Raw genomic sequence first — 14,310 nt, 5'->3', positions numbered from 1 at the left:
GTATTGTATCATTAATTTAATACAATGTTAATTTTAATTGTTAATTAAATTTTATTATATCGTATCGTTAAATACATCATTATGAAACAATGAAAAAATGCTACTATATGAAACGACCAATTTGGTGTGGTCACATCGTTTTTCTTTTTTGTCTCATCTTGCCTTCCATGTTATTGAAGGAGCCTTGACGTAACTAGTGAAGTTGTTATGTAACCAGGAGGTCACAGGTTCGAGCCGTAGAAATAGCCTTTTGCAGAAATGTTGGATAAAGCTGCGTACGATATACCCTTATGATCCGGCCCTTCCCCGAACCCCGCGCATAGTGGAAGCTTAGTGCACCGACTGCCCTTGCCTTCCTTATTATTAAATAATCATATCTTTACCCTACCATTTTATATAATAATTATACCTCATACCTTACTTTTTCTTTATAATATTACAAGTTCGTTCTCCATATTGTAGGTGCATGACATCATAAAATAACGACAACCAATACAATTTACTCAAACATTGTATATATCAAAACAATACAATACTATACGATACATTATAAAACCATACATACATGATATAACCATCCAAACAAGCTGAATGATAGAGTTAAACAAACATGTTTAAGGATAAAAATAGATTATCAAATAATAAGGGCAACATGAGACAAAGAAATAACACGAGTATCCACCAACATCAAATTGGTTCATAAAATGAGCGTCTTCATTGTTCACATAACAATGAATCCAATAATACATCGCAATAAATTTTAAATAACAATCAAAACAAACATCGCACTTTGAAATAATAGCAGAATACAGCAGGAACACACAATAAGGGCAGAAACCAAAACATATGAAAATTTTGTAACCTGAAGTTGCAGAAAAGCAACTAAAGCTAAGCATCAGATGCACATTCCTTCAGCAATTTGAGTACATTTTTGCAAGCCACCTTCTCGGCCATTTTTTTGTCTCGTTCCGAGCACGTGAACTTGTGACTAACACCATCTGCTTCAACCTCTACTGTAATATACGCCACACCATTCTCACGAGAGACAACGTTCTTCTTCTTTATATAACCTTTCTGGTCACATAGTTCACTTAACTCTCTGACTGGATGGAGCTTTACTGTATCCGGTGTAATCAACGGTTCCAGAAGTGTTCGTATGCTCTGAAACACAACATCTTTGTTGAAGCCAGAATCAACAAAGATTGCCCCGGCAAGAGACTCAATAACATCTCCAAGCACCTATATTGAACCAGAAAGGAATACGAGTTAATAAACCTAAAATAGAAAATCAGATTAGATTATTGGATACTCCATCTGTGCTCCCATTTATGTGGTACAGTGTACACTTTCCTTTTTAGTCTGTCCAGAAAAGAATGTCTTTCTATATTTAGAAACAATTTAACTTATTATTTTCCTTTTTACGCTTAATGAGATGATTTACTGCCACACAAATGTCTAATGTTTGTTTTAGACCACAAATTTCAAAAGTCTTCCTTTCTTGCTTAAGCTTTGTGACCACTCAAATGGTGCCACATAATTGGACGGAGGTAGTACTATTAATCCACATTGATCTTAAGTTGCTCTCGACAATAGAGATGAAGTTGAGAATGATGGAAAGGAGATGTTTTACACTTTCATTGCGGGAAGAGCTGTCCGTCAACTTTTTTCCTTTCGTTTCTAAAATTTATGGTTTTCAGATGAAGTGTTATTTCTAACTATGAGGCAAGTATGCAATACCTTTGGAAAAGTAGTTTCGGACTCCCATCCGAACGTGGACACGGGATCCAATTTCTCAAAATTCAGAACAGTATTAACCATCTGTCTCTGCAGATCTTGTGAAGCATGAAGAATGTGCTTGTGTAGGCCAGCCTTAACAGCAGCCTGAGCGTAGCATTCATTATTTACGGAGGCAGACCTCAAATCAGTAATGAGTCCTGGAGACAGTCCCGGATATTTGAAATAGAGATGCGCTGTGACAGCATAATCTAGCACTGCATCTCCAAGAAATTCCAAGCGCTACATAGCCAGGTAAATCATCAACAGTTGAATCAAGAAAGTTACCTAGATTTAGGAAACATCAAACTTGATATATTTCATTGTTCATATAACATTAAGTTCACGAGATTGCTAATGGAAGACTACAAGTCAATTGGAAACAACGTCCGATTACTGCTTTTGTTTTTAAGATATTCTGAGTCAATTGGTTCAGATCACACGCAATTGTAAGAACTTCAACCTTACAACAGAACAGGAAAAGGAAATCTGAACTTCGAATAAGATAAGACGGCAAGACAGGATTCAAATAAAATCATGAAAAAATCGCTTGAAAGAATTAAACGGTGACAGCCTCTCTACCCCCCACGGGTAGGGGTAAGGTATGCGTACACTCTACCCTCTCTACCCTCCTTAGACCCCACTTGTGGGATCCTACTGGGTTGTTGAATTAAACGGTGCAGTTTGTTCCTTGTCACTAGCAGTTTTATGAAGAATCACTAAGTACTATCGAGCCGCTTAGGTCAATGAAATGTTCGGGTTAATAAGAAATAGACCCAACTAATTGACGATTTAATGATAGAGCAACCACAAGAAGCAAAAATGCAATCAACATCAAGATGGATAAATCTTTATTTACGAGAATAACCTGATAGCATCGTGGAATCTCAGGTAGCATGTAAGATCCGTGAGTTAGAGCTTCAACAAGCAGAGAAGGATCATGGAACTTGTAATCTAGCAGTGATTCCAAGTATCGAATATTAACTAGCTTCTCAGCATTCATGGGGAAGTGCCTCAGCGTAGGTGCAGCTACAAAATCAATGTCGATCCCAAGCCATTTCATAAATGACAAAGCCGCTACTTCACCACCTGAGCTGAGAAAGGCACCTATCAGTGCTTCAACAACATCAGCTACTCTCTTACTTTTAATCTTCTGCCTTCCCCTACTATACATTTTTACAGAAGGCATCAGCACTTCTTCATCGAAATTGCGAACTTGAGAATTATCACCAGGAATGAGCCATCCTTTAAGATCGAATGGCTCATTACGAATAAATCCCTGTAAAGAAAGGTATTTATTGAGATAGCACACATCAGGCAATCCAGAAGTTTTAAACAAATAAAATGTTAAGACTCAACTATAGGAAATCTTTAAGTATACACAGGCATATTTACTTATTCAAGGATCCAAAAACAGTGTCAAAATTGACATGTCCTACGACAAACGTACTCCAATTGATGCACTGACAAAAAGTAGACAATTTTTACAAATATAGATAACAGCAATGGCCAATAACTACTAATTTACATTATAACAAACACTAGACTTAGTTGTGTGGGCAAGGGACAGTAGAAAAGAATGTTCATACGTGATAGTTCGTAACTTTTAGGTTGCAGGAATAATTAACATTCAACAAAGGATCTTTGATTAAAGTGCACGTGCAAATAAGTAAGAAAAATTAATATAGACATGGAGTTGATACTATCCAAACTCATAAGGAAAACCCAACTAAACTATCACCAAGGAATACCTACCGGTATTTTACGAGCACATCCAAGCTTGCACAATGCAGCATTGGAAATAATTTTGTTTTTCTTAACAGTGAGTAGACCCTCGTGATGATTTTCATAAGTCTTGAACAGCTGTATACTCGCAGCATATTTGAGAAAAGAGTCTCCAAGTGTCTCAAGTGATTCCAAATGAAACTTTTCAACGCATTTCTTTGTAGTAATTGCCTCCAGAACCTAAAATAACCAAACAAGGACCACAAATCAGCTAAAACACAAGGAAGTCGAGAAAAAGCTAGTCCAATGATGTAAAGTCAAGCCCTAGACTATGTGTAAAGTTAAGAGTTTAAGACTGATTAAATTGGAGCTAAATCTGTGATGAGATCATAGCAGCACATACCTTAGCGGTTGGAATAAAAATGTTTTGCGTGCACTGATCCGAGTGCATCCTTTTCAAGTTTGAGGCCATAACCAATGACTCAATCCGATGCATGACCGAAGGAACATATGAATAGGTATAAAGGGTAGAAATAGAGATAGGTGACATGATGATGGAACAAAGTTCAGGGGGCAATTCAACAGATGAATCAGTTGAATCTGCAAAGTCGGCCAAGGAGGTCAAATGAAAATTGAATAAGTGATTTTCCATTAAACTATGAAACTAAGTTTTGAGTTCTGCATTATAATAAAAAGAGAAACATTTGTTCAACCTTTAGCCTTCTGACTTCTGCATCTTTGAAGGTAATTGTGCACTTTGAAAATGCGTTTCCCCCTAAGAAGTGGTTCTCCTTCAAAGCATAAGTTGATCCCATGCCTGTAAACCGCACCTTACTTAATATTTTGAAACCAAAAGTTCATACAAGGAAAAGCTGCACCAAGAAATTAGTAGTTAATTGTACAAACCGCTTTTTGTAGTATTCTTTGTAGGTAATGGATTCTCCAGTTCTCTGTTCCAGCAATGAGTTGCAATCTAAATTATCCAAAAAACCGGTAATGCAGTACACATAGCCATTATGAGGCGTACAGACCAATGAGTTCTCCAACATGCAGCTGCATACCACCCCAGTTTTGATGTTCACACTGCGTTTGCGACCTTGTGTAGAACAACAATCAATATGCTTATCCCCAAGAACTTGAGAAGGAAACAGCACAGAATTCACACATTCCCAATTTATTTGAGGGTTTTGAGTTGAACCCAAAGATGGAAGCAAAAGATAATCAGAAACTGCAGAACCAACAGGCAGTTGAACTGCAGACAAAGCGTCCTGCAGCTTACTCAGATCGCGGTCAAGAAGAATTCTGAATAGACTGACTTGAAACCTCTGACATCGTAAAATCTGGAGAGAGAATATAAAAAGTATTACCTACTTTTTTACAGGTGACAAGTAAAGAGAGGATAGAAGTCATAAAAATTATAGTCACCTCTTCAGACGTAAGCCTAACAACTCCACTATAATTTACTTGAACTAGCAAGCTTCCATTATCAACATCCAAGTCAAAAATCAATCTTTCATCGTCTAACTTGAGCCTTGTCCTAACAGCAAGTATTATCCCACGAAGCTGGTAATTGCTGTAAGAGTCATGTTGCAAATCAACTACGTAGCAGTAGTACACTGCTTCTGTATCATTGGCACAATGACTAACCAATTCTGGTGGAAAGTACTTTGATTCTTCATCAGTATAGATTTGACATCCTGCGCAATATAATGGGTTAGAAGGCAAGTAACTTTAGTCCAAAAAAGAAGGACCAAATATACCCCTCTACTTTCATAATATTGTCTAGCATTTAACCTCCGTTATACTATCGGGCCAAATTTACCCCTACAATCAGCAAACTTTTAAATTTAGGGGTATTTTCAAAGTTTGCTGATTGTAGGGGTAAATTTGGCCCAATAGTATAACGAAGGTTAAATGTAGACAATATATGAAAGTAGAGGGATATATTTGGCTCTTTTCTAAAAAAAACAACCTATTACCAAAAGCGAGAATTACCCAATTCTTTGACGATGGCTTCTTCCTCCACGATATCAGGAACAAGATTGTCGGTCAATGCACCCTCACGATGAAGTTCTTTACAAGCTTCAAGGCAAGCAAGTTGCTTCAATATTTTGGTATTCCCTTTCACACTAATAACTTTTTGCAGTGGGCAATTTTTGGGAAGATGTAGGGTGCAGGTTTCTGTTTCCTCCTCAATAACACACCTAGGACTGGGTTTATAGTACCTAAAATCACATTGAAGGGCAGTCAATAATGCAACATTTAACACCTGAAGTACTCAAAGATACCAAATCATTAGAACGTAGCAAGGATTATGCAGTACAAACCCATCCGAAGGTAGCCTTGAGCAATAGAAGTATAACAATGACACGCTAGAACTGAGGGTGACAACTGCTCCAGTTGTTTCAACTTTATAGCAAGGTTCATTGTGCAATTCATCATCAAGAGGTGAACACGGAATAGAAGCATTGCGTAATGATTCTTGCCGCATGATCTCCCCACTTTTCATATAATTTTGCATGCGAGTGAGAGTTGAAGCATCCCCGCTAGGAATTAAGCCAGAAATAGAAGGATAATCAGTCCATTGTTATAATTAAATCTTCCAAATTTTATCAATAATAATTGCACAAAATCAAGAGCTGAAGTAATTTAATGTTTTTAAAAGTTGCACAACAGACAGGAGCATAAATAGAATGTTTTAAGTGAAAAATAGACCAATAACAATATATAATGATAGAACCCTTTAAAACATTCATATATCAATTATACTCAAGTTATAATATTTGTATTTGCGAGGAGGGAATGGATGGAAAAGCATACCTCCCAACCATCATAATAAAGTGTGAGTTCTGCATTCGAGCTCGACCACGAGACTGTATAAAGCTACAAACGGTTGCTGAGGGATCAAATCGAATGACAAGGTTGCAACTTTGAACATCCAAACCCTCTTCAAGAATAGAAGTCGCTACAATAATGTTGACCTGCAGCGTTTTGCATGGAAATGAAACTTTCAATCTTCAGAAATTATCTACAAAGATGGGGAAAAATAAAACCGGACTTACCACACCCTTGCGAAATTCTTCAACAATTTTATTTTGAACATTTCTGCTCTGTGACTGCAGCATAGAACTATGTCCTGCAGTGTACTCGGTTTTCCAACCACTTAATTCCGGAAGCAACTCATTTAACAAAGACCGAAGAACAATAGCTGTAATGATTCTCTCAACAAATATGATGCATCTCAAATCCTTCAGGTCTCTATTGGATTGGAAACAAAAGTCAACAACAAAAAAAGATTGTTAGCCAGTGAATCACCAAATAGAAAATCCTATTTCCCAACAAGAGAGTTGCATTATTTAAGACATCTCACAAAATCAAGGAGCAAATAGAGTGATAGACTCCAGCATCATATTTAATCAAAGATAAGACGAGACAAGAAGCAGAGGATTACAGTTTTAACATTAAAACGTGATCATTAAAAGCAATAGCATAAACCATCGGTAAACTACCATGTACAATGTTATTTCAAAAGCATAGATGAAAGTACAGTCATGTAAGGGAGTCACTTGGCAGCATAATGCTCCCTCCATTACAGTTAGATGGTTTGCGAGTTCAATGACTCTAGAATTGAAATTTTTAGCACTCATCTTGTGCTTCTAAAAATATTTAAAGCCGTCAACACAAAATTGCATGTCATTCTCTCGTTGCCACAAATCCTAAGAAATCTATCCGACAACTTTTTTTTCCATTTATTCTATAGAACATCCAATAGATTGAATTGATATTGATGCTTTTAACAAATAGAGTTACTAGTCAGACCTCTCACCTGTACTCAAGAAGAGACTCTATAAGACTATTAATTTTGGATGTCAAATATCCAGCATCAACATTTGCATGAATATCACCACCAAGTGACCAATGTGAACCTATGTTTCCAGGGAGGGAGAGAGAGCGCACGAACAAACAAGAAAGAAGTCAAAAAAACATATTTACAGCTCAGGAAAAGAAAATGGATGTTGCTAATTATGATACCAGATGGTATGCGAGCCGAGAAGACCTTAGATGCACCCAAACTGAAATTTCTAACAATCGTTTGAGCACAAACATCTAATTCTCCCCATGAAAAGAAGTCGCTTTCTTCAGAGGACAAGAACTCGGCTGCCTGATTCAAAACGAATTCATGTTAGGAAAATGATCAAGGCCAAACTGATTAATTTTTTTATGCACAAGCAAGGAACGTATTTACCTTGAAAGCCGGAAAAACACCCAGCTCACTCAAACAAAATACGAAGGACGAATATAGTTTTGACAATCTTTTTTTTGCAGAACCAGCACTTAAATCAGATAGGCTCGATTTTGAAATCGAATCTTCATACTGCAATGATAAGAAAACACAACCAGAATTGAAAGAGCAAAAATGTAGACCCCATATGTTGAACAAGCCAACATGATTGTTCTAATCTCATTACAAGAATATATTAAGGTTTAGTTCTAAGTTCCATTATTTTCTCAGTGCACTACCCGTTTTCAGCTCGCACACAAACTACTGTATATAGAGAAAGGAAGAGCCAACATAAACTGAATGATAAATGATGTTGTATATAGGTTCCAAGGGGAAAAAACATATGATATAAAGGGAGTAAATCCAGAGAGAAAGACAAAAGGTATGTATGAACATTCTATAAATAGAAAGGCAGAACCCACTGGCTAAAGAATTGATGCTCACCTTGTCTTTCAACCTTATCAGGTCAGAAACTAAACTAACAAACAATGTGCACGGAATATCCACATGTTGATATATCTTCAGCTTTGGAGTTGAGAATGGGATATACTCGGCCAAAACAGATTCACTGACACACGTGTATACCTTCATTTGCAAAGGCAGAACACAATCAGAAGAACTGAATATATATCTACTTGTGTCTGTCTACTTGCATACATTAAAAAGACATGCTACCCAAAAAACAAGTGCAATGCTCTGCAATGTACTGACGACAAGTATCTGAAGCAAAAAGTTTAATGCTTGCACAGTCCAGTAATAAACACGACTTACAGAAAGATACATTTGCAAAAATCAAGTTGATGCCATCACCAAAACAATTTCTTTAAAAAAGGAAACAACATGCTTCTATCCTTTGAACTACATTTAAGAACATATCGCATGACGTGAATGGATAAAAGGAAAATATTTGGAGAGAACCTTGGAATTCATAAGGTTCTCGAGGTCACGAATCATTTTCCAAGTAAATTCCGCGCTAGAACCTGAAATAAAAGTATGAATATGACAATCCACAGAAAGACAGTTTGCTAAGAGTATGAATTATGAGGTAAAAGCATCTCAAAGGATGTTCAAAGCTATAAAATTAAATGTCAGTAACCTTTAGTCTTTATAGGGGAAGCAGTCATTCCCAATATTCTCGGAAGTTGTGCACTTTCGAGGGTTAATTGACGATGATAAAATTCCTGAAAAGAAAATCCACCCTTTAAGACAAAAATTGTTCAAGCACCGTAATAAAGGCATGCTCAAGCAAGATTATCATGGGTCTTTTCTTAAGTGCAGTTAGATTGGTTGGACTAGTTAGACTTAAGTCACATATGTACAAAAGCAATGACGTGAGCATAAGAGTGCCACATCAGGTAAATGTATGCCTATAAAAGAATTAAGCCATAAGACATGTATTCCCGTATTCTCTCAAATCTCTTTTTTATCTAATTCCCAAATTCTCATAAATCTCTTTTTTATCTAACTTTTTACAAGTGGTATGTGAAATGCAACACATACACTCAAGCGGCAGGAAGTACTGAAATAAAATACTGTTGAAGAAGTGGCGATAAGTACACATTAGTAATCAATATCCATTGACAAAGAAATCAAATGTTGTTGATATAACTTTGCTCCATTCTTTCTTCTTTATGATGGTAAGTAGGGCACTCTCCCGAAGATAAGCACAAAAGTTTAGATCCAGCGTGATACCGATAGAAGATGAGTATGAGTATAAACAACGTACCTTCATTATGCAGGCATAAGGGTGTTTGGCTCGTGCATTGTGACATTCATCAAATATTAGAACTTTGATCATTTCAATTTTTAAGAAGCTATGCCTCAAAGCAGCAAGTAGTATTGCGGGTGTCATTACCAGCACCTGAAAGACAGAAACGATAATTACTTATCAAGCATCCAGGTATATATTTTTTGATAAGGGCATCCAAGTGATATATATACAGTTCCTAACTTAAGTCCTAGCATGTACAGTAAGACCTGTCTATAACAGCATCCCTATATTAAAAGCCAAGCTTTTTCCGGAACCAATTTTCATGTTATGTTATAATATCTGTTCTCTATAACAGCAATTCGCGATAACATCCAAAAATAGTTGGAACAAACGAGGTTATTATAGAGAGGTTTGACTGTATAGCTGAAACTCAAATCTAAAATATTCGCCAAGAGCCATGCCAAAACAACAAAAAAAAGCAGCTTTGTTTGCGAATTCCCTTGGAGAGAAACTATTAGCTTATACTTCATAGCCATTGGCTTTGGGCAGGAAAAATAGAGGAGACATGTAGACATGCAATTCCATTTTTGTCCCAACAAAAAATTGTAGTATTTAAGTAACTTCAGTAATGGAATCTTTTTGAGAACATCGTAGCCATATCTAATGCCTACTCAAGCAAGTGTTAATAATTTATCACTAAAGATAAAATATAGTTCACGCATACCTCATGATTGTCCACCTGTTGTTGCCATGTAGCAGCATCCCAATAATCGACACCCATTTCTCCCCAATACTTGCCCACTTTCAAGTCAGTATGCATAATGAGAGCATCTCCTTGCTTTGTAATTATCAATCGCAAGATCAACAACATTAGGACAAGTCAAATAGACAGTTATGCACCTAAAACCATAGCCCTTAGAAAAAACACAAACTAAAGAGGTACTCCTCAAACAGTATAACAATTCGCAAAATGTGGTAAAACCAATGCTCAATAAAACAGTTCTACAAACTATAGACAGGAGTGAAAATATACACATTAAGATAATGAAGTTTAAGCACTAGCTTGGGAAGCTAGAAGTAGTACCTGAGCCACCAAAACAACAGTCGGGACCAAGAAAACAGCTATGTAGGGAGACGGCTTTCGAAGAAGGTAAGCATAGCTTCTCAGAAGCATAATAGCGATAAGGGTCTTTCCCGAACCAGTCTCCAAATAAACAATAGTGTTCTGCTTTAATGCCGTCTCCAATGCCTCTAACTGATAACTACATAACAAAATCATACATAAAAAACACACATTACAAAAGTTCCTTCCTTTTTTATTTTTTTTTCTAACTCCATGATACATTAAAAGAGAAAATAAATGTAAAATGCCAACCTTCTTGCAAAAGGCAGAGAGACAGCGCAGAGCTGTTGGTTTTCAGAGACTGTAACTTCAGTTGGATCCATTGATTGTTATCTACATTAACATCAGGCCAAATAAACATAAGGACACCAACCAAGTAACAAAGATGAAACAGAAAAATCTACAAGAAAATGACAACCAGTTGATCATACATAATAGAAGCCTATTTATCTTACATACCCTTTTTACCATTTTAAGGAAACACAAAGAAAAACCAAGGATTTCACAAGGCACAAATAATTAAAGATTTAACACCATGTAAACACCCACTTCATAAAAAATCCAAGAAAACTCTATGAGTAACAATGATGAAACAGTAAACTCCTAAAGGAGATGACAATCAGGTGATCATACATTAAAAAAAAAAAACACAAAACTCCTGCATACCCTTTTTACCTTTTTTTTTTTTTTAAAAACACAAGGACAAACCAAAAATCAAGAAAAGAAATCGGATCAACCCCCCCCCCCCCCCCCAAAAAAAAAAAGACATCACAAGTAAATCACATATGCATAAAAGAGTAATCTGTATGAAAAACACCCACTTGAATAAAATGCATAAAAGAGTGATATTTATGGGAAAAAACACATAAATAGTTAAGAAAACTCACTGGCTAGAGTTGAATTGCAGGATTGGTGTATAGAATATTTCAAACAGTTTTGAGTGTTCAGTGAAGAAGAAAAAGTAAGAGAGATACAAGGGGACTATATGTAGAGGTCTTTAGCTTCTATGGCAAGGAAAAATACACTCCCCCACCTCAGAGTAACTCTGCAACACCACCATACCCCGCACCCCTTCCCCTACCCCAGGGAAAAAGCAATGACAGTACAATTTTTTATCAATACAACACAACCCCAGATGAAAAGACAAGAAGCATATTGACCTATTAAATATAGGAAATCCAAATTGAAGGAATAAATCAAAACTCCTTTAATACTTTTCTGTTTGAATTTCTCTAAAGAGAGAAACGCACTCTGTATATACATTTGTTTTTTATTTCATTATTACCCTTGAGAAGCTATTTAATGACAATCTGATATCCAGAACGAAATTTGATAATAGGAAGGGTATTTTAGTCATTTTGCATAAGAAAATGGATACGGGATTCTGTTTCTCGTCACTGTTACGAGGAAATAGGAAAAACGCTGACGATTACTGCTGCTTTCCTCTGTGTGCCGTGCACGTGACCGAGAAATAAGAGGGGGAAAAACCTAAACATTTTAAAAGTTCAAAATAAAGTTGGTTTCTATCAAAATATAATTATAATTATTTGTTTGGCTTTTAGTGAGCGATTGGACATAACAATTATGAAATTCCGGAAAAAAAATAAAATATTTTTTTAAATAAAAATAGTATTTGAAAATTAGAGTTATGTTTGGATATGAATACATAAAAAAACTATTTTATAATTTTTTGTGAGTGATTTGAACTGAAATTTTTGAAAAATAACTTTTTGGAGTTTTTTAAATTTCTGAAATTTTTTAAAGTTCAGATTCAAGTGAAATTTAAAATTTTCATGATCAAACATTGAATCCGGAAAAAGTAAAAAAATCCCCAAAAAAGTAATTTTTTTTATAGTTAAACGGTCCTTAATTTAGTACTTTGTATGATTGACTACAGACAAATTGTCAAGATGATTTCAAATTTATATCGGAGTTAAAGTAATTATTTATTGTTTTAAAGAGGAATAAATAAAAGTGCATCTTATCAAGAATTATAAATAACAAATTACTAAGTACTATTAATTAATGCTTCTCTCAAAATACCATTCAAAGAGATCAAAGTTGTTACTATTGGAATATTTATACTTTCATTGGCAGAGCATTTGGTTTACACACGCGCTAATACTTTACTTGTAAAGTGGCATTAAAAAATCAATTAGTTACTTTCTGACAAAAATTAATTTGAATTTCTTAAAATTAAATAAAAATTGTCACTAGATTCAAAAAAAATATTTTATTATAAAGTTCAGATCAGTTGCTAACTTACAAAGGATGTGAATTCTTTGTCACAGCATAGATAGTGTGACAATTGAGTGCTATTTTTTTTTTTTGCATTTTCATGTAAAACATTTAAGTAGTACTTCTTATGTCCCAATTTATATGGCATAGTTTGAATTTCGAGAGTCAAACTTCTTAATTTGGATCGTGAATTTGAACATAAAAATTATTAATTTTTTTAAAATAAAATTTACACACTTAGAAACTATATAAAAAGTACTACTATAAGTCACGACAACTAATAAAATCAAATTATTTAAAATCCATATGAAAAAATTGCATTGAAACAAAATTTGTTTGACTCTTAAAATTCAAATGATGCCACATAAATTGAGGCGAAAGGAGTAATAATTATTAATGATAATTAATTACTTCATCACTGTGAAAGAGAGTAGTAAATAATTTACTGCAATTGATAGGCATTTCAATCAATGATATGACATTAAGTAGGAGTAATAAATATACAAATCAAATATATTATGGATGAGCATGGCATTAAACGGTTTATAATCCTGAAAAAAGAGTAACATTTAGAAGAAACACAAAAATAGTTAGGAAAACTTACTGGCAAGAGTTGAATTGCAAGATTGTGTACAAAGTAATTCAAGCAATTTTGAGTACAATTTATAATCAAAATACAATACAATCCCACTTCTTTTTTCAGAATGAAAGAGAGAGAGAGGGGGGAAATGAAAAGACAAAATCTTTTGGCCTATTATAGTATTATATAGGAAATCCAATTGAAGGCAAAAACCAGTACTCCTATTAAATTTTAATAATATTCTGTTTAAATTTCATAAGAAGAAAAAAAAAACGCAGCAAGTACATTTGTTTTTTCTTCCTTATTTAGCCTTGAGAATATGTTTAATGACATGTGAGCCTTTTGTTGTATAGACGGAATTACGATAAAGAAAAGGGTATTTTCGTCTATATATATAACAATTCAAGGGAAAAGAAAAAGACTGACGCCTACTTGGGCTTGCTTCCGTGTGCAGTGCACGTGACCATGAAATAAAAGAAGAAAAATTAAATTAAACATATTAAAAGGTTCAAAAGAAATATAGGAAAATTATATTTATTTGTTTGGTTCTTGGCCATTTGCATGAATGACTTCCAAATAAAATATAATGTCAAGTTGATTTAAATTTATATATGAGTTAAGTAAGTTATTATTATTTTAAATAAAACTAAAGTAAGGGTATCCTATTGAGGATTATAAATATCGGATATCTTATTACTTATAACTAATTACTAATCTAAAGAATACCATTTAAAGAGATGCATCATACCAGATCATGTATTATTTCTAATGTAATTGGCAGAGCACCTGGTTTACCCACATGCTAATGGTTTTTCCATAAAATGGCATTGAGAAATTAATTGTTTACTTTTCGACAATAATAAACATGATTTTCTTGA

General features: G+C 34.7%; 1 protein-coding gene across 3 annotated transcripts; it reads right to left on the bottom strand.

The window, feature by feature from the left end:
• Window positions 1–666: 666 nt before the first annotated feature.
• On the bottom strand, window positions 667–11,751 carry LOC104116694 (endoribonuclease Dicer homolog 2). Of its 3 annotated transcripts, XM_009627603.4 has the most exons (23): window positions 11,502–11,751; window positions 10,867–10,947; window positions 10,576–10,753; window positions 10,216–10,329; window positions 9,507–9,641; window positions 8,877–8,961; window positions 8,699–8,760; window positions 8,225–8,365; window positions 7,745–7,873; window positions 7,531–7,660; window positions 7,325–7,424; window positions 6,561–6,756; window positions 6,319–6,479; window positions 5,826–6,044; window positions 5,494–5,723; window positions 4,924–5,195; window positions 4,405–4,838; window positions 4,212–4,315; window positions 3,902–4,098; window positions 3,529–3,738; window positions 2,642–3,052; window positions 1,738–2,016; window positions 667–1,239 (listed from the first exon to the last, which is right to left on the bottom strand). In XM_009627603.4, the coding sequence occupies exons 2-23, from the start codon at window positions 10,935–10,937 to the stop codon at window positions 889–891; spliced, it is 4,209 nt and encodes a 1,402-aa protein (XP_009625898.2). In that variant the 5' UTR covers window positions 10,938–10,947; window positions 11,502–11,751; the 3' UTR covers window positions 667–888. The 3 variants fall into 3 exon arrangements, with proteins under 3 accessions (XP_009625898.2, XP_070031410.1, XP_070031411.1); XM_070175309.1 differs by lacking the exon at window positions 1,738–2,016; XM_070175310.1 differs by lacking the exons at window positions 8,225–8,365; window positions 8,699–8,760; window positions 8,877–8,961.
• Between the last annotated feature and the right edge of the window lie 2,559 nt (window positions 11,752–14,310).

The sequence above is a fragment of the Nicotiana tomentosiformis genome, chromosome 5, assembly GCF_000390325.3.
Source record: "Nicotiana tomentosiformis chromosome 5, ASM39032v3, whole genome shotgun sequence".
Classification (NCBI taxonomy): domain Eukaryota; kingdom Viridiplantae; phylum Streptophyta; class Magnoliopsida; order Solanales; family Solanaceae; genus Nicotiana; species Nicotiana tomentosiformis.
The sequence above is the reverse complement of the archived record's forward strand: the minus strand, read 5'-3'. Positions and strand labels throughout refer to the sequence as shown.